The 17,034-nt window shown below is 34.8% G+C and overlaps 1 protein-coding gene across 1 annotated transcript; it reads left to right on the forward strand.

Moving 5' to 3' along the window:
• The first annotated feature begins 7,013 nt into the window (after positions 1 to 7,013).
• LOC132639703 (11-beta-hydroxysteroid dehydrogenase 1A-like) lies at positions 7,014 to 11,300 on the forward strand. The gene is made up of 4 exons (XM_060356137.1): positions 7,014 to 7,085; positions 9,596 to 9,727; positions 9,824 to 9,985; positions 11,091 to 11,300. Exons 1-4 carry the CDS (start codon positions 7,014 to 7,016, stop codon positions 11,298 to 11,300), a joined length of 576 nt encoding a protein of 191 aa, XP_060212120.1.
• The last annotated feature ends 5,734 nt before the right edge of the window (positions 11,301 to 17,034 follow it).

Consider the following 17,034-nt stretch of genomic DNA (forward strand, 5'->3'; position numbering starts at 1 on the left):
CTGCAATACTTCCATCTTCACAAACATGAGTAGCAAGATAAGTTGACAATCCAGCATCTTCAAGATCAAACCTATCAAATGCACTCTCAAAATGTTGTGCGGCATCCAACATTAAGTAGTTCGAATTCCACCGGGTTGAAACATCTAAACATAATGGCTTCTTACTGTCTATGTTTTTTAGTTCACAACATTCCGCAAATTTTCTAATCCTTGCTGGCGATTGTCTAACATATTTCACCATTTGCCTAACACGTTTGATAGATGGACCAACTTCTTTCATGCCATCTTGCACAATAAGATTCAAAATGTGAGCCATACATCTCACGTGAAGATGGTTACCACATTTCATATTAGATCCCCAATTAACCATTTGTTTGTGTAACTCTTTCACCATGACATCATTAGAAGAAGCATTATCTACAGTTATAGTGATTATTTTCTCCAATTTCCAATCAAGCAAACACTTACTAATACAACGGGTCATTTCGTCACCCTTATGACTAGTAACAACCTGAAAGTTTAAAATTCGTTTATGCAAGAGCCAATCACTATCAATAAAGTGTACTGTCAAACACATATAATTTATTCTCTGTATAGAAGTCCATGTGTCTGTGGTTAGACAAACTCTCGGTGATGTTTCTTTCAAATTCTTCATAAAATTTTGTCTCTCTTCACCACAAATTACATAACAATCCCTAATCACTGTTCTACGGGAGGAAACTCGGAATAAAGGTTGGGTTTTTTTCATAAACTTCTTAAAACCTTCCTTTTCAACAAAACGAAAAGGAAGCTCATCAAGGATTAACATCTCAACTAAAGCCCTCCGAGATACCTCTTGATCAAAAGTCCAAGTTGCCCCATCACCTGTTTCACCTTCTAATGGAAAGTTTAAATTTGATTGTTTGTACTTAGAATTGGAAGTGTTAACTTTATTTGGATTTTTATAACAAGTTTTCAAATGTTTATTCAGTCCACTTGTTCCATTTTTAGTTGCATCAGCTAAGAGAACTTTACCACAATACTTGCACTTTGCTTTATTAATTCCATCTTCTATGAGCTTATCATAATGCGGCCAAGCAGCAGATCTTGGTTCTATAGCTTTCCTCTTCACAGTCACTGGATGTTGTTCAACTTCCGGTGTTGAATCAAGAGACTCAGTAAGTGGTGTGCTTGCACTGACATTGGTTGTTCGACTTGTTTCATCTTTCATCTAAACATAAAAGAGATTACAAATGTTATAAGACATAAATTGCAAGGCTTAACAGAATAACTTATTTTCTTTAACAAATATATTTCTTTCTTTCTCTCTCAAATACTACTGCTATGGATACTATCCATTTATATCTTTCTCTCCCAAAAACAACAACAACGAAACATTGGAAGTGTAAAACAAAATCAAAGAAATACAATACGAAAGCTATTAAAGAAGCTTAAATTAGTGAATCTCACCATACGGAGGCAGGAATGTGAGCTGGTCAGAAACTAGTAATCGACTTCAAACGTTGTCGTTCACGCAAACAATGCCAGCGCCTTCTTAAAGGGGTGTTCGGGTCGGGTTAAGGGGTTTTTGGAGGCTGAGATGATACAGTTTTTGGAGGCTGAGATGAAACAGGTCGGGTTAAGGGGTTAGGGATGAAGGTGAAGTGATCGATGACGATGATGAGACGATGAGACGATGTTGATTACTTAGGGATGAATAGGAACTGATCGATGACGACGATGAAGGATTGAAGGTGAAGTGTTACTGTGTTAGGGACTTAGGGTCTTAGCCTCTTAGGGATTTTTACGGATCTGGGCCATTTGGCTGTTGGATTTCCAGATTTGGGGTATTAGCTATTGGATTTCCAGACTTGAAATGTTAAATGTTTTACAATGGGCCTTTGCCCTTTAGCCCCTTACTCCTGTACAGTATTGTTGGTAATTTAATTTCGGTATTCGGTATTTACCGAATTACCGAACGGTATAATTATAAATACCGAATACCGAAACCGAAATTCTAAATTTTTTATTTCAGTACCGAATACCGAATATCGAAATACCGAAATAGCCGGTTCGGTTCGGTAATTCGGTTTTCGGTATTTTATGCCCAGCCCTAGGTACGTCTCGAGGTGTGATATATGAGGTAAGTTTCGACATCTTTATACCTTTACTTGAAATTGGGAGCCTTGTGTGGCTACGATATGATATGATATATACGTATATATGTTGGCCCTGTGAGGCATTGTTGGTATTTCCTGCGTGTAGGTTTTGGGATAGTGAGAAATACAGAGGAAACTCTGCCAAAATTTTCCTAGAAATAAAAAGAGAATGAGATATAAGTTCGTAAAAAGTATTGAAAGGTCATGTCAACAATAATGATAAGATTTGACTAAGTTGCAAGTACGTCTGACTTCGAGAAATAAAGTTAACGGTTGAATTGATAGTAATAGTAATTATGAGGTCAATATCGATATGGTAAATTTATCAGGTTGGATTAAAGTTTTAAGAGATACCCTCCATGTCATCCGTAAGAGGTATCATTCTTATTTGGGAAATTTTATTTCGAAGAAGCAAATATGAGTAGCAAGTTTGGAATTCATTTGAAAGGACCAGAATACTTTCCAGCCACATTTTACCTTAGAAAAAGCTCATGTTGAAGAGTAAAAACGTCCAGTAATTAAGTTTCACTTTTATTTGAAGAGTACAAAGCATACATCAAGTAGTTTGTGAATTAAATAGTTCGTTCATGACCCAAGAACAAATCTGAAGGTAAACTATGTGAATCAAGCATTAGAAGTCCTGTGGTGCTTGTCGGATTCTAGTTCTTCTTCTTGTGGTGGTTTTGGAGGAGGCTTCATGGTGACGTAATCTTGGAGTTGGAGCATTCTTGTGTTCTTGAGGTAACATTTCATCATATCTTTATGTCCTTGAGTTTATTAGTTCTTAATCAACTAATTGGAGATGGAATTTGTAGAAGGAAAACTCAAACTTGTGGGCTGTCTTAGATCATGTGGTCCATGTGTTATTGATGAAGTGCTAGGATAATTTGGAAGGGCTTGAGATACTAAGAGATGATTTAGAAAAGGCTGGCAAATCTTAATAAAGCGTTATATTGAGGTACCGACTGAATTGACAAGCAGGGATAAATTACGACGAGTTTATAGTTAGAAGAAATAACAGTATGATTGAGACAAGGGTACAGAGGAAGAAGAATCGCGACAAATATGAATGTATTGGTAAGATGGCTTGTGAGGCATTGAGGTTAAGATTAGCCAGAAAGGGTAAAAGGTTAGGTACGCGTACTCCACAAAGTGTGATTAAACCATAGTCAGAATCGTGAATAGGGTTAAAAAAAAAGGAGGAGAGAGTGTTACATTATGGGATTGATTACGAACAGGATATAATGCGAATATAATGAGGATTGTTATGAGAATGAGTAAAGCCCAGTGAGGAAGTGACTAAAAGATATGACGTGATCAATGTGACCAAAGTATAAAGGAAAATGTGAAATGGAAAGGCAAGGTATAGAACGAATGAGAAAGACTTATAAAGTTCTATAGGGAAAGTTCAGAATAAAGATTATGCGATAACGGAAATGAAAGCGAGCACAAGAAAAGAAGGAGGTAATTAAAAGAAGGAAGCGAGCGAGATAATAGTGCAGTAATAGGTTATGACATGTATAGCTGAGGACACGAGTAATATAAGTGACGGAATTATGAAAGACCGAACTATAGAAAGATGAGCAACGAGGTAAAATAAGTGGCAGAAAATGACTGGTATGATAAGAATAGACAGGGATAAGCAGAGTGCGTTTTGAGAATGAGAAAGGGGTTATGTAGAAGTAATGTTTTCCGAAGGATATAATGGTGGCATAAGATTTCTTGTGCATAGAATAAAAGATAGGTATAGACTGGAGAAATGGTAAGGGAATTCTAAGGGAAGCACCCAAGATAGATGCAATTAATTGAGTATGGGTATAGAACGAAAGGGAAATATATTGCTACGAGCTTAAACGTATAGTACAACGATGAGGTTATAAGATAAGATTGTCATTTAGATGAACTCGATATGAATTTGAGTAAGTTAGAAGTCGGTACCGGGTACACAACAAGGGCAAAAGAGCAAAAGGCATAAAGGAGTACTACATGTATACGACTTCACCTCGGGAACAGTGAAATACTTAAAGGACAGGGACTGTAGGTTGAGGGACAAATGATGTATTGTAAATTCATTAGAGGAAATTGATGATACAGGTTGGGATAAAGATAATTTTACAAGAGAACTTTGGGCACTTATCATCGGAATATAAGTGCTACCTAATTGAGAATTCGGAACGACTATAAGTACTAATTAATTACTGAATGGAGTAAGTGGAATGTGGCCTTGGATGGGTTGCTACATTGGTTAGATTATTCGATTACAGATTATCAGATGAGATTTTGTACTATACATAGAAAGGTTCTCGTCACTTCGAGATTTTGTTAAGGTTTCGTACGTGGATAATCAAAGTTATAAATTATGAAGAAAGACATGGGTATGGTACAGTATACCAAATGAATTGGAAGAAAGATCGGATGAATTTGAGATTGGAAATAGGGACATAGAGCGGAATATATATAGATAATAGTATAATTACGCCCAAAAGGGGGGAAGCGGATGAGAGAAATGCAAGTGTAAGATGAAAACAACTGACACTGTAATACATTTAAATGTGGATACTTAAACTTCAAGTGAGATCCCTTGCTGAAACAAGTTAGTGAGATTTGAAAGCCAGCGATAAACGAATAGTAGTCAAGATGGTATTTGAGACAGTGCTGAGAATTATTTATAAAGACCTTGAATGATATGACATTAAAAGGTAGGTGCTTATGAAAAAAAAAGAGTACGATAAGAGAATGGCAACGAGTAATTTAAGCGATATTACGAAGGATAGCAATGCTATACTGGGTTAGAGGTTAAGACGTTGGCAATGGGGGTGTTTGCTAATGATGCTATAACTTATGAGTAGCAAAGGAAAAGGGACAGAAAATCTCCTATAATGGGATATGAAAAAAATCAAAGAGGCGAATAAAGGAAGGGAAAGGAGTATAACAGGATAGGCTACGAGCGAGTTTTAGTACGGATGAGTTATGGAAAGCATAATGAACCAGGAGAAGGAAAGACTATGACTAAGATTGGATATATTCTATACAAGTTGTGCAAGAATAGTTATGCAACCTACGAATATTTGTATGCTAAGAATGAGACCAAGTGAGTACTTGATAAGAAGAGTAAGGAATCAGTAATAGCAAGGCAGTTATGATATTTTGGGTACATCAAGGAAAGGTGTAAAATGGTTCGAAGAAAAATTATCGAGATAGAATTAATACTGAGGGCAAGTAGGACATGGCCATAGCTGAGCCCGATACCATTGAATGATACGAGAGAAGAATGCAAGGTAAAGTATAAAGACTAGTGAGATGACACTAAGGTATTTCTTGGGCTAATTTGAGGACCCACGTATATTCTAGTAAGATTGCAACATGATGCGTGATAGGAAAACTAAGCGCAAAATCTGAATGAAAAGACAATAGAAGAGTTTGAATTAGAGATAAAGAAACGACACAAGATAATATGCCTAAAAATTTACAAGTTGGATTAAGGGAAGTTGTGAAATGGTTTAACCGAGACGATTAGAACAAGCGGTTCACTGGTTGCTGAATGAGAGTGAATTGATATGTCAAATCAAAAGAAATTCCCTCAGAATTATACCAGTTAATAATAGACAGATCACAGAGCGGCTATGTGAAGTTATAAAATGAGGGAAATCTACCGCTACTCGATAGCCAACCCTAAAGGTCCAGATCAAGAGCTAAATCAAAGTGACAGTTAAAAGCCTTTAAAGGAAAATCAAAAAGTGACACATGATGCTGAAGCTTCCAGAATACGGACTGTAACGGCAGAGCAATGCAAAATTATGGGAGTAAAATAATGTTACATTTTGGGAAATGTCGTTTTATTCGAAGAATCTGCGAAAGGTCTACAGGTTACCAGAGGCAATAAATCGACGAGGGACGTCTGCGCGTTATAAGATCTTATTTAAAGATTAAAAGGTAAAGCGAAGTGACTGATACATCTTAAGGGAGTAACTATAGGAGAAGAAAGAGTCGAGTTATGACTAAGTGCACCATGAATACAAGTCAGAATCAATCAGTGCCAGTGCAATTGAGCAGTATGCAGACAAGAGAAAGAGTAACATTTCAGCAGAAGAGCTCGCAATACAACTGACAACCGACTACGAAATAAAGAGGAGAGTAAAGACAGCGACGTGGAATAATTACCTCGAGAAGCAACAGAAGGAGGAAATATTACGGGAATGGTTACATAGAGATCTAAAATGCATTACAATAGATTGACGGAAATCGACCAACGAAAGGGTCATGTGAAAAGTATAATTCAGTAAAAGAACGTTTAAGGAAGTATTGGGAGTACAGGATTAGTTTAACATTCGAGGACGAATGTTCCAAAGGGGGGAAAGATGTTATACCCAAAAATTTTATACGTTGGATTATTCGTAAGCTCATTGGCATGAATTCAAGGACAAGGTTATTTTTGAAATACGAGACAAGGACTTTTAATTCCCGATTTTCATAATACACGATTGCTTGTAAAGTTCAATTGGTGTGGAAATATTAGCGGAGATTAGGGATTAATTAATTATGATTAGATTATTAAGTGGGCCCCACTAAAATACATGGATAAATATAATTGGATCATGGAGGATGACATGTCATAGTGGGACACATGTCACTTTGGTTGGACATGTGTCAACGCTATGGGGTGTATATATAAAGCCATAAGATGACTCATATTGCATATGCTTCATTCATAATTCATTCACCAAAGTTGAGTTTAGTGAGAGAAGCTCTCAAGCTTAAGGGAGAGAGAGTCACGGCCGGCCATGGCAGCAGCCCCTTAAGCTCACGGCCAGCTGTTGTTCAACTCCATTAAAATTACCAATTTCATCTTGAATTGAAGAGAAAATATGACCATCCATGGCTGCCAAGTTCACGGCCATGGCAGCCCTTGATTGCCTCAAGTATTGCAAGGAAAATCAAGCTCCTAAGGTAAGGTTTAATTCCCTTTTTCATGTTTTAGAAATGATTGATCTTGGTGTGAATTAGTGGATGCGGAATTGAATGCAAAAAATTGTGTATGCTGATGTTGAAGTGTCGTCTGAGCCGTGTAGGGGGCTGTTCTAATTAGAAATGGTGAATTAATTTTAAGTAGCATTTTGGTTGTTGTTGTCATGGATTATATGATGAGAGTGAAGGAATTAAATGGTTAAAGTTAAAGTTGAATTTGTTTTGTGGGCTGTTGTAAGGACTTATTGTGATATTAATGTAGTTTTCTTGCATATGAATGAATGATGTTGTTGTCGTGTGTTCGCTGGTATAATTCACTAATTTAGATGAAAGGAGTGTATGAAATAACGTATAAGAAGCGTATGTGGTTTGCTTGGTGTATTCGTAGATGTTCGTAAGATTATCGAGCATCTCTATGTTATTAATTAGGGGCTGTTCTGGGCATGTTGTTATTCTTGTTGAATTGGAAGATTAAGCATAGTTAAGATTATATATTGTGTTGTTGTATTGGTTGAGCTGTTACAAGGTCGTTTCGATGAAAACGTTATGACTATAGACCATTAAGGATAACTTGAATATGTCGTAATCGTATGTAGATCATTATCGAATGTTGTAATATGTGGGCTGATTGGAATGTCATGTGGGCTGTTCGGAGTGTTCTCGAATCTTGTCTTGATTAGTCTTGATTAGTACTTAAACGTGTGGTTATGGATGCTGATTTGGTTGTTTTATAGTTGGCTTGAATATAAGGGAAATGCTGCCTAATCTTCTGGAAACGAACTACTAACGTTGGAATACGTTTTGAACCTTTCCATAGCTTAACCATAGTTCTTAACGTCTTAATATAGGTTGAGACACTACGGGCAACGTATACGTATTGTATTACGGATAAGCGTTGAAGGTATGTAAAGCTATCCTTTCTTTCTTTTTGGCATGATCTTTATAAAACAAACCGACGACGTATATATGACTCCAAAGAAGCTCCTATTCTTAGAGCCACTAGGATGACTAATGTTCTTGATTTCCAGAAGCTATTTCATGGTGTCTCGATATGTGTTTATGATTCCAGAAGTTCTATTTTGATATAATCCATTGTGACATTCGAAGGGTACTTGATATGATTATTGTCTTGATTTTCAAATGATAGTTCATCTTGATTATTCTATCGAGTCTCAGATATGACTTAGTTTGCATATGGTTGCTCATTATTCTGCTCGTGCATGCCGTTAATATATCTTTCACCGAGTCCCGGGCCGGGTATGTTTTCGTGCACAGTTTCACTGCATTGTTCACCAAGTCCCTCACTAGAGGGTCGGGTACGGTATATATATATATATATATATATATATATATATATATATATATATGATGATGTGATTATGGCGCCAAGGATGGCATGTGATGACTTTATTCACCGAGTCCCATAATGGGCCGGGTATGATATATGATATTGATATGCATGATCTACATTTCATAAGGCAAGTGTATTGGTATTTTGAATGTCATACTTGTCTCCTGTGATCTCTATTTCAGTCATGATCCTCTTTATTGTATTTCATGCTTTATATACTCAGTACATATCTCGTACTGACCCCCTTTTTCTGGGGGGCTGCGTTTCATGCCCGCAGGTACAGATACTCGATTTGGTGATCCTCCAGCTTAGTATTTCTACTCAGCTGTCTTGGAGAGCTCCATTGTTCCGGAGCCTAGACTTTTCGGTACAGATCTTTTGATGTATATATATGTTTATCCAGGGGTACGGCGGGGCCCTGTCCCGTTATATTTTACTATCGACACTCTTAGAGGTCTGTAGACATATGTGTGGGTTGTGTGCAGATGTTGTTCGGCTGTGTTAGCATGACTTATATTTGGGACGTTCCCATACATAGTGGCAGCCTGGTCGGCTTGCATATATATAATTTTTTGGGATGTTGTATGTAGTAGCAGCCTTGTCGGCTTGCATATATATTTTGGGATGTTCCCGTATGTAGTGGCAGCCTTGCCGGCTTGCGTATTATGTCATGCTTGATTGATTGTGACTCCTCAGGAGACAGGTTACCTTGATGTGTATTTATGTGACAGTTCTGAGACGACGTTTTGTTTTTACAAGTTTCCATATTATGTTTAGTTTCGGGTTGATTATGGCTAACAGGTACGTATACGAGTGTCCAGCTCGGGCACTAGTCACGGCCTACGGGGTTAGGTCGTGACAGTAGTGTTTTCACACGGAAAAATTAGGAAGTTTCCCAGCGTTTTAATAAGAACATGTTTCCGGCCATGCGTTTTCCAGTGAACTGATTCAGTGGGAATGAGGTGGAAAAATCATGTATTATAACACAAAATTCTCACTGAATGTCAATAGAAAGACCTCAATTTTTAGTAGTGAACTTTCCTGAAAATAATATTTACGAAAATTAATTATAACTACTGTTAATGGAAATCGTTACTATATTCGCCTATTATATTGTTGCATGATATGGTTTGGAGAACAGGATATCAACTTTTGGGGGTCTGTTTACCCAACTTATTTTGCAATTCCTCATCTTAAAAAGACAAGAGGGAAGGTGTTTGTCAATTCTTCATCCGTGGCAATTTTGCACCCACCGTCTTTCAGCTTCTATACTGTAAGATTTTTTAACTTACTTTTCTTTTGTACGATATATTTCCTTTTTTTCTTTGTTGTTAATTGTAGTAATTAATTGTATATGTTGGTTTTGCAGGCTAGTAAAGCTGCACTATTAAGCTTTTACGAGACCATGAGACTTGAATTGGCTCCAGAAATTTCAATTACAATAGCAACGTTAGGTTTCACTGATTCTGAAATAGTACGAGGAAAACACCTGAAGGATGGTGTCATGCAAGTTGATTCAGAGCAAGCTAGTGTAAGATATATAACCAACCATTTCACACTTTTCTTAAGCATATAGGTTTAGTTGGTTAATTAATTTAATTGAAGAGTGGGCTTACAATTCCCTTTATTTTATTTCTTCGACATTAACTGAAAATTAGTCCGCTGCATATTATCATAAACGTTCTAATCCCCTCTAACCACTATCAAGATACTGATGTGATTTTGGAAAGAGCTTAACTTTTAGATATCGATAATGTAATCATTTTTATATTATTAAATCACCTAAAAATAATTATAGGTAATAACCCATTTATAGTGAGTTAATAATCTGCAAACGTAAGATAGATTATTTACTATAACAAGTTAAAATACATAAAATAATGTATTAGTATTTTTTTTTCAGTGTGAGTATTATTGATACATTAAATCCTCTTTTGGAAATATACATACAAAGTAAACTTGGTCATAAAATGTTCATTATGAATTTTTGGACCTTTAGCATATGCTCCAAGTTTGTTGTCCTTTTCGTTCCTAGTCACCTAGGTATTACTCCCTCCGGATTAAAAAGAGTGTTCGCTTAGCCATTTGCGCACCCCTTAAAAAAATATTAACTCCTAGAAAAAAATAGGTAATTTGACTAAACTACCTATCAACAAAAATTGATAGCGCCTATAATATGGTTTGACAAACTCGGCACCTAAATTCTAGAGCTTGCATGACTCAGTCTATCAAATTTAAGGTAAACTGGCCAAATAGTTTCAAGTTTTCTTCATGTATGCTTTAAATTTTTCTCATAGTCTAACTTGCACTATAGAAAACTTTTAAACTACTCCTTCCGTGTCACGATAAGTGGTGTTTTTACCTTTTCATTTCGTTTCATTTCAAAATAAGTGGTGTTTCACATCTTCCAATTATAGCCTCATTTAAATAAAGATATTTGTATATAACCAAGAAATTAAACTATACTAAAGAGCTACTTTTTTTTCAAGGCATTTATCAAGGAGTGAGTACATATCTTAAGGGGTGCGTCTAAGCTAAAAACACCATTTATTATGAAATATATGGAGTATTAGTTTATTTTCAACTTACTAATCCATGTTGAAATCATTAGCTCCTTTGTTTAGTTATGTTTGCAGAAATTTGTTCTTCTCCCAGTTATCAGTTCTAGTGACTGTGCAAAATCAATTGTAAGTGCAATATGCCGGAAAGATCGATATGTTACAGAGCCTAAATATCTTTGCCTGCTACACTTCGCAAAAAATGTATGCCCTCAAGCGTTTGAATGGTTGCATCACACCTTTACACCGGAGCATTGTACCGGTGCTTCACAAGCCAAGAAAGATTAGTGAACTAAAAAAAAAGTGTGGGAATATTTATGTTATCGTTTTTTTCCATGAAGATTTCTACTGTTTTAATTATACCATCGTCAAGAGCGAACAGATAAATAAAATTTGAAGTTTTACTTGAGTAGTCAGATAAAAAAAAATTATGTCTAAGTCTCTCTCTCTCGATTAATGTACTCCTTTCACAAATCTAGCATAGGGTTTGTTGGCTTACTTTGAGAATAAGGTTATGGCAATTAGATACGGTTTGGTTCAGTTTTTGTAGTATATGTTTTTGAAAGGCAACTGATGGTGGCAACACCTTATAACTTATTTTCCAACTGATGGTGGCAACACCTTAGAACTTATTTTCCATTTTTGTTAAGTACTCCCATAAGAGTTGTGGAAGGACATAACTTGTGCTTTCTCTAGTGAGCCTCGTCGGCAGTGCAAAATTCACTTGGAAAGCCAATTCACATCATTAATCTACAATTTGATAAACTATTAATCGGAGTTTAAAACAAAATTCGTGATTGTGTAGCACAATTTGTACAATTTTTTTTATGGATCATGGGTCTAATTACTCAACCCAAATGCTAGCTCATGGAGGAGGATTGTCCAAGTTCATATAAAGAGACTAATTACCATCCCATATCTGATGTGGGACTCTTAACAATAATTAGCCTAACTCTGATATCATATACAAAATGGATCATGAGCCTAACTCAACCCCAAAAGCTAGCTCATGAGGGAGGATTGTCCAATTCCATATAAGGAGATCAATCACTCGTCCCATAACAATGTGGGACTCTTAACCTAGACATAATATTGTAGAGGGTGGTTTTATATGAAGCAAAAATTTCTTTTTTGCAAGATTAGGCTCCTCGTAATCTTGAAAGGTTCTCGAAAAAAGAAACTAATCCACACTCATAATTATTTCCATCTTTTTATTTTTCAACCGCTTTTTTTTTTTTTTTTTAATTCAGATGGTAAGCACCTCTACCTCCAAACCTTCGAGTTACCTAGGGAGCAAAAGGGGAGCTCTTAGGAGAGGGGTACAAAAAAAAATGACACTACTCTGAAGGTGTTGGAGGGTTTAGCATTGGCCTCTAGTCTAACTATTTAGAAGAGCCGGTTGGGCTCCTTTTTCGTCGTCCAACCGGCTCCTTTTTGGTCGTCCGTTCCAAGTTAAAAAAAAAAATTATAGGCCCCATATATATTAAAAAATAACAACTAATATTAAAAAAAAATTGGGCTCCATATTAAACACCAACCAGTATTTAAAAAAAAAAAAAGTGGAACCCACCACATCCAAACTCACGGGAAAAAAAAAGTGGACCCCATATTAACAAAATCAAGCAAAGAAAATCAAAAATCAATAATGATAGATTCATTGCCACATGCGTATCAACCCATTAGTGGGAGCAAATGAAATTATTGTGCAGCAACATACTTAAAATACTTATATATAACTATTTAGAAGAGCCGGTTGGGCTCCTTTTTCGTCGTCCAACCGGCTCCTTTTTGGTCGTCCGTTCCAAGTTAAAAAAAAATAAAAAATTATGGGCCCCATATATATTAAAAAATAACAACTAATATTAAAAAAAAAAATTGGGCTCCATATTAAACACCAACCAGTATTAAAAAAAAAGATAGAAGAAAAAAAGTAGAATCCACCACATCCAAACTCACGGGAAAAAAAAAGTGGACCCCATATTAACAAAATCAAGCAAAGAAAATTAAACAATTAAATCAATAATGATGGATTCATTGCCACATGCGTATCAACCCATTAGTGGGAGCAAATGAAATTATTGTACAGCAACATACTTAAAATACTTATATATTAAAATAAGATAGAATTTAATTACTTTTTCATTTTTTCCTTACTCTAATAAATGTGAAAAGAGATTAATGTCATAAAAGAAAAAATACTATTAAATGGAGATCAAATAATTAATAAGGTAAATTAGTGAAATTATAATTCTAATTGACGTTTTCCTAAAAATCGTGTAAAAACCAACATGACAAGTAAAATGAGTTAAACATAAAATATTTATTAAAAATTAAAAAATAGAAGTTCTTCATGGACCCATATTAAACACCAACCAGTATTAAAAAAAAAAAAAAACCAACCACTATTAAAAAAAAAAGATTTAAAAAAAGTGGAACTCACCATCTCCAAACTCACGGGGGAAAAAAAAAGTGGACCCCATATCAACAAAAATCAAGCAATATAAAAAAAAGTGAATCCCATATTAAAAAAATAAACAATGTCAAAAAAAAATGCAGACTTTGTATTTGTAGCAAACACTAATATAATAAATTTTTAAATACGGAGCACAAACTAAAATGTTATATTAATCGTGTTTTGAACATAGTATCCCATATTGACAAAATCAAGCAATATAAAAAAAAAAGTGAATCTCATATTAAAAAAAAAATGTCAAAAAAAAATGCAGACTTTGTATTCGTAGCAAACACTAATATAATAAAGTTTTAGATACGGAGCACAAACTACAATGTTATATTAATCGTGTTTTGAACATAGTATATATATATATATATATATACTATGTTCAAAACACGATTAATATAACATTGTAGTTTGCATAAAAATAGTGCAAACTAATAATGTCCAAAAGGGTGGGCTCCATACTAAACAACACCAAGCAATATAAAAAATAAAAATAGTGCAAATTAATAATGTCAAAAAAAAAAAGTGCACCCCATATTAAAAAATCAAACAATATTCATGTAATTTCCAAAGTATCTCATTAAGTCAATAATGATGGATTCATTGTCATGTGCGTATCAATCCATTAGTGGGAGCAAATAAAATTGTTTTTCTTCAAAAGGTTAAGTAGTCAAACCATACAATTTTCTTTCTTTTTTTATATTAGTCTGAGATCTAATCTAGATATTAAACTGTTATATTTGCTATTCCGCCATGTCATTTATTTGTTATGTTTACTAAAATAAATATACTTAAAATATTTATATTTTAAAATAAGATAGAATTTAATTACTTTTTTATTTTTATTCTTACTCTAATAAATGTGAAAAGAGATTAATGTCGTAAAAAAAATATATCAAATGGAGATCAAATAATGAATAAGGTAAATTAGTCAAATTATAATTCTAATCGACGTTTTCGTAAAAAACCATGCAAAAGACAACATGACAAGTAAAATGAGCTAAACCGAGAATATTTACCAAAAATTAAAAAATAGTATTTCTTCATTTAAATAAAAAATCAATTTCTACTTTATTTCGTTTTAAACATGTAAAATTAATTTAATAATTTGAATTAGAATTATCCAAATCAAAATTTGATAAAAAAATAATAAGTATTTTACACCTTTAAATTAATCGAATTAAAATTGAAAGTATCAACTGATGTTTAAATATTGCTATTGTTTTATCTCAAAGAGAGGAAAATAGTTTCCTTTTAAACAAATCTTCTCTTTTAAAAAATATTAATAAATTTGCCGATTTTGTATTCGTAGCAAACATTAATATAATAAAGTTTAAATTCGGAGCACAAAATACAATGTTATATTAATCGTGTTTTGAACATACACATAGACATATATATATAATCATTACATACACATAGATGCACTATAAAGTGTTGCGCACGGGCATAGGCCATTTAGTATATTTATGAGTATGATTACATTTAGAGGGGGATATAAACCAAAACCTCAAGGAACTCATAGCTTACATATATACTCAGCAAATACAGTAAGTAAGAGTAAGGTAACACCAAAGATAGAGCAGAGTAGAGTTCCCTGTCTCCAAAAGAAAAAGAAAAACAAGGCATTTAGGTGGTTCGTTGTGCCACCGAGTGCTTTTGGCTCTTATCGTGAAGTAGGAGACCTGCAATTTTTCTAGTCTTATAGCCTCTCTAGTGTCAGGTGGAAGTTCATTGTCAGTGAGGAAGATCTTCTGCTCAGATGTAGAAATGAAGAGCTTTGAAAGGAGGTCAGCGGACTCATTTCCCTCCCTGTAGCAATGTTTGACAATGATGTGGTGTTGATGAACTCTTTCTTGAATATGGGCAATGCCCCTCTGAAATTTCCATGGGATGTTGTGTGTGCCAAAAATCACGTTGACAATAAACATGTCTAGCTCTATTGTGAGTCTAATGAAGTTTTGTTCACATCACCATATGATATCTTGAAGATCAACTTGAACTTTATAGTAATTGTTGAACCATATTGATAGAGGAGAGGCGAAAGTCACAGATCATATGGTCATATTCATCCCTGGCTATGCCACCGGCACCTGTTTTGCCTTGTCTGGTCATGAAGCATTTCCATCAGTGTTGAGCTTTCATTAATTGCTTTCAGGCTTGTGCCATACAACCATTGTGTTCTAAAGAAAGGGTCGATGATGTTCCACCACTTGAAATATCTTTTTTAAAAGACGGGCTAGACCGAAACCCACATAGGGTTGGGCTGGCCATATTAAGTCTTGTCAAAGTAGTGGGCCAGCTCAACCTGTCCTGTCAAATTCCAAACTCTTCATGGGCTACGCTAGGTTATGCTAGCCCATATTGACAGTTCTATCACACTTTAAGCTCCAACCGTTATTTATAACCTATTTAAAATACAATTCTTTTTTTTGTTTCAATAATTTTTGTTTGGATAAAAATACCCCTCTGTGTTACATATATGTCAAAACACAAATCAAAAAATTCATGAAGCTTTCTTTATTGCGCCCCTAAATTGGGGTGGACGTGATTGACACCTAACATGCACTAGAGTGAAATGTGTTCTAATTATCTGATGGCGATTAATACTTACCCTAACAATATATCATTCTAAGTCGTCAAGTAACATAGTTTGAAAATTTGAATTACGAACATAACATAAAAAAGTCTGAAAGCTAAGCCACGAGCTTCTAACAATTGTAATCTAAATACATATTCTACGGGCCATTCCTCAAGAATAATGAAAATGTTGCTAAAATAATGTAAGCTGAAAAATACTAGCTACCATCTACCGCTGGGAAGAATCAAAAGATCTAACCCACTGGATCTATAAATGCATGACTATAGTCAAGAACCCCGTTGTCAATACCTTCGACTTGATGGAGCAGGCCCAGATAGCTCAGTTCATAGTGGCAAAGTAAGATTGGTTTGTGACCATGCAAATCACATGCATCATGTATATCATACATAGATATACATGATATATGATATACGTGAAATGCATACAAAAAATCCTCCATCTCTGATAAGATTTGAATTGGGGAAAAACATCAATTCAACATTAAAACGCGGAATTAAAGGATAACAAGAAATTGGGACAAGAATTGAAGAAAAGGGGATGAGAAATAGAGGATAAAAGCAAGACCCAATGAATAATGTACCTATGAGCAAACCTAAGTATATGAAACCTAGACCCTCTCAATTTGATTCAATTCAAAGAACCTATACTATTTGAAATCAAGGCAAGGGAAATTCAATTAAATCCACAAATGAACAACCCTTCATGAAATCAATGGAAATCGGTTCAAGACCAACAATGGAATCCACTGTTAACTATTGCTAATCTAAAGTTAATCCTAGCTAAACAATCTATCTCTCCATAGGAGTATTCTCAATTCATCATAATCTAAGTAAATGAAATGTCTAAGTCTAATATTTATACTCCTAGACTAAAGAAGACTAAGTTATTACAAAAATGTCATTAATGAGGCAAGAGTCTTGTTTTGCTAGTCTTCTTAGTGTAGTCTTCAATTCAAGAAT

The sequence above is a fragment of the Lycium barbarum genome, chromosome 5, assembly GCF_019175385.1.
Source record: "Lycium barbarum isolate Lr01 chromosome 5, ASM1917538v2, whole genome shotgun sequence".
In the NCBI taxonomy this organism is placed as follows: Eukaryota; Viridiplantae; Streptophyta; class Magnoliopsida; order Solanales; family Solanaceae; genus Lycium; species Lycium barbarum.

Bases quoted from the DNA above. Each gene is read 5' to 3' on its own strand.
- LOC132639703 (XM_060356137.1), top strand. From the start codon at position 7,014: ATGGCTGCCAAGTTCACGGCCATGGCAGCCCTTGATTGCCTCAAGTAT. The intron at 7,086-9,595 runs GTAAGGTTTAAT...TTTGGAGAACAG, and splicing joins AGGAAAATCAAGCTCCTAAG to GATATCAACTTTTGGGGGTC. The intron at 9,728-9,823 runs GTAAGATTTTTT...TTGGTTTTGCAG, and splicing joins CGTCTTTCAGCTTCTATACT to GCTAGTAAAGCTGCACTATT.